Raw genomic sequence first — 8,081 nt, 5'->3', positions numbered from 1 at the left:
CACACACACACACACACACACACACACACACACAGAGAGAGAGAGAGAGAGAGAGAGAGAGAGAGAGAGAGAGAGAGAGAGAGAGAGAGAGAGTACTTTAAAGATCCTAGTCCTGTCAGCTTTGTGCTATTCCTACTTCATATTAGATTGTGTGTAGGTAATCATTTATATTAACTGTGAGCTCTTAGACATCTGTCTGTCTTTTAATTAACAAGATTTTCTCATGCAATTTGAAGGACTGTAGTTGTATTTCTCTGAGACCACTTCAGTGTGCCCTTACAGAAATTGATGTCAAAGTAGGAAAAGTTGTTCCTGGTGTGCAGAGATGAAAATGTTCCACTTAACTTCTTGCTGTAGAGCTAAAGGATGAAGACGACGATGATGACTGTTTCATATCCGAGAAAGCAGCTCGAGGGAAGAGGCCGATCTTTGAATGTTTTTGGAATGGACGGCTAATACCATATACATCAGTAGGAGAGTAAGTGTTCATTGTGGTGGTTACATCTTTTTGACCTCTCTTTTTTAATTGAAAATAGATTTTTTTCCCGCACATTGCTCATTACACTCTCCCCATCCCCAACCCCTTCCAGATCTTTCCTACCCCCTTGAATCCATACTTTTTCTTACTCTCTCTCATTTGAAAACAAACAGGCTCCTAAAAGAAAGAAAGGAGAAGAAAATGAGGTAAAATAGAAACAAAGAAACCTGAACAGGACAAAAAAAAAGGAGTAGGAAAACAGAGAAGGAACGAAAACACACAGGTGCAGAGACACAGACATTCACACACAGAGACACACAGACATCTTAAAGGCAAAAAGCCAGGAAAGACCCAGAAGGCCCAGAAACAAAGAAATCCAACAACAACAACAACAAAAAAAACATCTCAAAAAACAAACTCCTCCTGTGTTGGCTGTCTACTACTGGGCAAGGGACCTTCTTTAAGTGTGGTGTCTTTATCTAGTGATAACTTCATTGGAGAAATCTAATTTTTCCTTTATAAGTGGTTATCCTTTATAAGCTTCTGGGTTAGGGGTGGGCCTCATGTCCACTTCCCCTCTCATCTCTGGAACCCCATCTGGCTTTCACTCATGCAGGCTCCATACATGCTGCCTCAGTCTCTGAGTTCTTGTCTGTCAATCCTGCTGTGTCTATCTTACAATTTTTCTACCTTCTCTTCTGAGTCCTGAGGTGAAGGATTTTATGATTTCATTTAGATTTCTCTTATAAATGCATATATTCTAAGGTGATTTTACTGAAGTAAGTTTCCATATGACCCTTTAAATGGCTCTTAGCCTTAGTTGTCTCTCCCTGTATCTCCTCCATTAGCCTCCTCTTCCTTCCTTCTTTCCATTTAATCTTCCTGTTCTAAGTCCCTGTATTAGTTAGGGTTTTGCTGCTGTGAACAGACACCATGACCAAGGCAAGTCTTATAAAAAAAACATTTAATTGGGGCTGGCTTACAGGTTCAGAGGTTCAGTCCATTATCATCAAGGTGGGAGCATGGCAGTATCCAGGCAGGCATGGCGCAGCAGGAGCTGAGAGTTCTACATCTTCATCCAAAGGCTGCAAGTGGAAGACTGACTTCCAGGCAGCTAGTGTGAGGGTCTTAAGCCCACACCCACAGTGACACACCTACTCCAACCAGGTCACACCTATTCCAACAAGGCCACACCTCCAAATGGTGCCACTCCCTGGTCCAAGAATATACAAACCATCACAGTTCCCCACCCTTATCCATCCATAATTGTCTATTTCTCCTTCCTAGGAAAATACTTCGCCACCCCTAACCCCAGTCACTTAATCTATACCTAGTCTCTGGTTATAAAGATTGAGGCTGGGTTACTTAAGACTTAATAGCTAACACATAAGAGAATACATATCATTTTCTTTTTGGCTCTGGGTTTCCTAACCCAGCATGATTCCTTTTCTAGATCTATTCACCTTTAAATTTCATTATTTCCTTCCTCCTGTTCATTCTCTCTGTCTCTGTCTTTCTCTGTCTCTGTCTCTCTCTGTCTCTCTCTCTTTGTGTCTCTCTCCTGTTGAATAATATTCCATTCTGTAATATTCCATTTGTTAACACATAGGCTGTTTCCAGTTTCTGGCTGTTATATGAATAGAGCAGCAGTGAACATGGCTGAGCAAGCGTGTCTGTAGTAGGACGTAGAGTCCTTAGAGCAAAGGCCCAAGAGTGATATAGGTGAAGCTTGAGGTCGATTTCTTCCCAGGTTCCCGAGGAACAGCCACACTGATTTTCATAGTGGCTGTACAAATTTGTATTTCTTCCAGCAATGAGTGAGCTCTCCTTACCCTGCATCCTTGCCAGCCTGAGCTGGCATTCATTTTATTGATTTTAGTTCTTTATATATCTTAGATATTATCCCCTCTATTGGATGCATAGTTGGTAAAAATCTTTTCTTATTCTGTAGGGTGCCACTTTGCCCAAATGTCTATTGCCATGCAGATAGTTTTGAATTTCATGAGGCTCTGTTTATTAATCATTGTTCTTAGTACCTGTGTTGATGCTCTGCTGTTCAGAACGTCTGTCCTCTGCCAGTGAGTTCAAGCCTCCCCTGCTTTCTCTCCTGCCATAGTCAAGGTACTTGTTAAGTTGAGGTCTTTAAATCCTTTGGAGTTGAGTTTTGTGCAGGGTGAGAAATATGGATCTCTTTGGACTCTTTGAATCACAAATATCCAGTTTAACTACCATTGCTTATTGAAGATGCTGTCTTTTTTCTAGTGTGTATTTCTGATTTCTTTTGTGAACTCAGGTTTCCCTATGTGTGTGAATTGATATTTGGTTTAGTTTATCAACATGTCTGCATTTATGCCAATACAATGCTGCTTTTTTATTTCTATACTCGTTTAAATGAGGGATGGTGATACTTCTAGCAGTTCTTTTATTATCTAGGATTGTTTTAAGCTATGCTTGGACTTTTATGTTTTTATGTGAAGCTGAAAATTGTTCTTTCTAAATCTGTGAAAAATTGTGTTGGAATTTTGATGGGGATTGCATTGAAGCTATAGACTGCTTATGTAGGATGGCCATGTTTTTTTTTTTTTTTTTTTAAATTATCTTTCCATCCCGTTATCTTTGCCAGGTTATTAAGTGTCTTCAAATTTTTATCATACAAGTATTTCACTTGCTTGATTAGAAATACCCCCAAGTCAATTAAATATTGTTGGAGGCTATTTTGAAAGGTGTTGTTTCCTTGATTTCTTTCTTAGTCCCTTTGTGATTTGTATATAGGAGGGCTACTGTTTTTTATTGTCGTTTTTTGAGTTAGTTTTGTACCAGCTATGTTGATAAAAGTATTTATCAGCTCTATGAGTTCCCCTGTGAGATTTTTCAAATCACCTACAAGGTACTATCACATCATCTGCAGATACATATATGTTGACTTTATCCTTTTATATCCCATTGATCTCCTTGAGTTGTCTTACTGTTCTAGCTAAGATTCAAGTACTATAGTGAATAAGTAGAGCAAAGTAGACAACCTTAACCTTGTCTTGTACCTGATTTTAGCAGAATTGCTTTGAGCTTCTCTTCATTTAAATTGATGTTGACTATGGGTTTGCTATAAACTGCTTTTATTATATTTAGGTATGTTGTTGAATCTCTAATCTCTCCACTTTTTATCCACTTTTTATGGATTTTGTCATAAACTTTTTTGACATTTAATGAGATGATAATGTGGGTTTTTTTTTCCTGTTCAGTTTATTTATAAGTTAGATTACATTTACTGATTTTCATATGTTAAACCATCCCTGCATCTCTGGGATGAAACCTCTTTTTGATATATTCTTGGATTTAGTTTGCAAGTATTTTGTTGAGTATTTTGCATCTATGTTTACAAAGGGAATTTGGTCTGTAATTTATGTTCAGTTTGTCCTTTGGGTATGAGGGTAACTGGCCTCATAAAATGAATCTGATAATACTCCTCCTATTTCTATTTTGTGGACTACTGTTAGGAGTATTGGCATTGGCTCTTCTTTGAAAGTCTGGTAGAATTCTGTCCTAAAACCATCTGCCTTAGAATTGGTTGATTGGGAGACTTTTAATGACTGCTTCTGTTTCTCTAGGGTTTATAGATCTATTTAAATTGCTTATCTGGTTTAACTTTGGTAAATGGTACCTATTGAGAAAATTACCCTTTCTTTTAGATTTTCCAGTTTTATGGAATGTGGAGTTTGGATATGTCCTTATTCTCTCTGGATTTCCTGGATGGTCTATTGTTTTGTCCCCCCTTTCCTTTCTAATTTTGTTAATTTGGATATTCTTTTTGTCTTTTAATTAATTTAGACAAGGGTTTGTTAATCTTACAGAAAATCAACTGTTTTATCGAATCTTTGTATTTTTGTTTCTGTTTTATTGATTTCAGCCTTGATTTTAATATTTCTTAAATATTAAATTATGCTGTCTAATCCTCTTGGGTATGATTTCTTCTTTTTGTTCTATAGATTTCTGGAATGGTGTTAAGTTAGTAGTATGAGATCTCTAATTTTTTTTTTTTAAAGATTGTCACTTAATGTTATGTCTTGCCTCTTAGAATCACCTTCATTATATCCCAAAAGCCTGGGTAAAAATTGTGTCTTCATTTCTTTCAGTTGTAAAACTTTTAAAATTTCCTTCTGAATTTCTGTTTTGACTCATTTTTCATTCAATAGTGAGTTGTTTAGTTGCCATGAGTTTATAAACGTTGTGTTGTTTCTATTGTTATTGATATCTAGCTTTAAAATCAGTGACGGTCTTATAGGATAGCTGATTTTGCATCAGTTTTCTTGTATCTTTTGAGATTTGCTCTATGTCCAGGTGTGTGGTCAATTTTGGAGAATGTTCCATGGAGGGAAGGCAGAGAAGAAGATTATATATATATATATATATATATATATATATATATATATTTTTTTTTTTTGTTTCAGTGAAAAAAAGTTCTGTAAATATCTATTAGGTTGATTTGGTTTATGCCATCAATTAGCTTCAGCATTTCTGTTTAATTTTTGTCTGGATGATCTGTCTCTTGGTGCGAGTTGGGTATTGAAGTCTCCCACTATCACTGTGTAAGGTTCAGTATGTAGCTGTAGTAATGTTTTGTTTTGTTTTATTGACTTTGGAAGCCATCGTGGTTAGTGCATAGATGTTAAGAATTGAGATGTCCTCTTGGTAAATTTTTCCTTTGAGTATGTAGTGTCCTTCTCTATCTCATCTGGTTAGTTTTGGTTTGAAGTCTATTTTTGTCAGATATTACTATGGCTTCATCAGCTTGTTTTTTAGGTTCATTTGCTTGGAATATCTTTTTCCATCATTTTACCCTGAGTTGATGTCTGTCCTTGATGTTAAGGTGTGTTTCTTTGATGGAGCAGAAGGATGGATCCTGTTCACATCCATCCCTTAAGTCTGTGTTTTAGTTTCCCTATACTGGGAAATTGAGACCATTGATGTTGAGAGATCAGTGAACAGCGTTTATTACTTTTTCTTATGTTGTTGTTATGTGTGGGTTCCCCTCTTTTTTGGTTTGCTGGTTAGGGATGTTTTATTCCTTGTGTTTTCTTGGGTGTAGGAGTTTTTCAGGTTGAAGGATTTTTTTTTTAACTTCTTTTTTTTTTCTTTTTAAAGATTTATTTATTTATTATATGTAAGTACACTGTAGCTGTCTTCAGACACTCCAGAAGAGGGAGTCAGATCTCGTTAACAGATGGTTGTGAGCCACCATGTGGTTGCTGGGATTTGAACTCCAGACCTTTGGAAGAGCAGTTGGGTGCTCTTACCCACTGAGCCATCTCTCCAGCCCCGAAGGATTTTTTTGTTTGTTTGTTTTTTTGTCTTTGTTTTTGTTTGTTTGGTACCTTCTATAGAGCTGGATTTGCCAATAGATACTGATTAAACTTGCTTTTATAGTACAGTGTTTTTCTTTCTTCATTTATTGTGATTGAAAGTTTTGCTGGGTATAGTAGTCTGGGTTGCATCTATCAACCTAATCTTTTTACTGACCAATAATGTTCTTCTGTTCCAGCTTTGACTGGTGTGCTCCTCCTAAGAAGAGAGGGCTTGTCCCAATTGAGTGCTTTAATAGAATATCTGGTGCATTATTCACTAACGACAAATTTCAGGTCAGCACAAATAAACTGACATTTATGGATCTTGAGCTGAAATTGAAAGATAAGAACACCCTCTTTACAAGAATCTTAAATGGACAGGTATGCTTTTTAAGTGTCAAGCTTTGAATATTTGTCAATGATTTCTCTTTAAATAAGACCAGATGTATATGAGAATATATATATTTTAGATTTTAGATTTATATTGTCTATATATATTAGATTTATATATATAAAATATATAAATAAATATATATTTTAGATTCATTTACTCAAAAGTCTACTATGTTTAAATAATCTATGTTTGCTGGAATAAACATTTCAATATTGTGTGTGTATATGTGTGCATATGTTTGTGTGTGAAATCATATGCCCACCAAGGCCAAAGGAGAGCATCAGGATTTATAAGCAGTGACCCACCCAAAGAGCAGCAAGTGAATTTAACAGCTGAGTAATTTCTCTTAATAAATTTGTTTAATCATATTTGAATATTATGGGTAAAATTTACCCACCTTTATGAGATATTCGCTCTCCCACCCCCAGATAGTCTTACATAGGCAGGCTTGCCTCAAACCTTTTATAGCCTAGTCTGGCCTTGAACTCCTGGTCCTACTGCCCCTACCCACTAAGTGCTAGAATTACAGGCATGTGCCACACGTGCCCAGCTTTATTAGATCTTAAATTGGAACTTCGGTATCATCCAGCATCTCCATTTAATAGAAATATATTGAATTGTGTTTCATGGGATCTGAACAGGAACTACTCTTTAAGGGTTTAATTAATTGCTGGAGTCAGTTACCTCCTTCCACTGTGTGAGTTCTAAAGATGAGACTCAGGTTTCCAGGCTTGGTGGCAAGTGTGTTTACTGAGTGAGTCACCTCACTACCCACTAATTTTCATCTTGTTTTGTGAGTTACTGGTGTGTGTGTGTGTGTGTGTGTGCGCGCGCACGCGTGTGTGCGCTTGCTTGCTTGCTTGCGTGCGTGCGTGTGCATGCGTGTAGGTATAATTATGGGATGTTTTTAGCTTAAAGGTGATTGAAGATTGATCAGTATTAAAGTCCATGCACTGGTAATGAAACAACCCCAAACAATTCCATTGTGAAGAAAGTTTTCAAAGTTTAATAAGACTAATTATACACTTTCTACCTACATACCTCAGAAACATTTACTCTGTGCTACTCTTTCAGAAGTTTAATGCTTAGGTGCTAAAAGATAGGTAATTACCAACCTTAAATTATCAGTCATGTACATCATATAACACAGTTTTTTATCCTCCTTCATTCTTATTAAGTTTTTTAATTTTAAATTTTGCTCCATTTTTTGTATAAAAGAAATCTGTATTAATAAAAGATATAAAAGGAAAACATGCCTTAATTTTACGAAATCTCCTAAGTTTGTATAAGAAAATACATGGCAAGGTAGTTTAATTTTTACCTAGGTTTTCTCATGTATGATATATAGAAGGAAAATAAGATGAATGATAAACCTGTACAACTTCAATGTGTCTATTAATATCTGTATTTCATAGAATATTTTAAATTTTTACAGGAGCAGAGAATGAAAATTGACAGAGAATTTGCTTTATGGCTGAAGGATTGTCATGAAAAGCATGACAAACAAATAAAATTCACGCTTTTTAAAGGAATAATTACCCGTCCAGATCTTCCCACTAAAAAGCAAGGTCCCTGGGCAACATTTTCAGCAATAGAATGGGACGGGAAAATATACAAAGCAGGCCAATTGGTAGGTTCACTACATCCAAACTAAGTTCTTAGTATTGACTGGTATTATAGATGTATTGGAGTTTATTAACTACAAAAATGCTTATGTAAGTTTCAGTGGAACCAATAAAGAATGAAAAGAAGAGCAATTTTAATATATAATTTCTATGTCTTTTTAACTATTCTGTTTATTTGCCAAAGGCTCCATTAGCAAAGTATGATTTCTTCCCATAACATTAACCTTACACCCTTGGCGTGAAAG

The 8,081-nt window shown here is 36.0% G+C and overlaps 1 protein-coding gene across 1 annotated transcript in view; it reads left to right on the top strand.

Moving 5' to 3' along the window:
- Smchd1 (structural maintenance of chromosomes flexible hinge domain containing 1) overlaps positions 1-8,081 on the top strand; it is a 90,891-nt gene that overhangs the window by 4,881 nt on the left and 77,929 nt on the right. The window contains exons 2-4 of the mRNA XM_029471073.1: positions 358-478; positions 6,015-6,198; positions 7,647-7,841. Coding sequence (XP_029326933.1) covers positions 358-478; positions 6,015-6,198; positions 7,647-7,841 — 500 coding nt within the window. The remainder of the gene's footprint in view (positions 1-357; positions 479-6,014; positions 6,199-7,646; positions 7,842-8,081) is intronic.

This window comes from Mus caroli, chromosome 17, assembly GCF_900094665.2.
Source record: "Mus caroli chromosome 17, CAROLI_EIJ_v1.1, whole genome shotgun sequence".
In the NCBI taxonomy this organism is placed as follows: Eukaryota; Metazoa; Chordata; class Mammalia; order Rodentia; family Muridae; genus Mus; species Mus caroli.
This window is presented reverse-complemented; position numbering and strand designations above follow the sequence as displayed.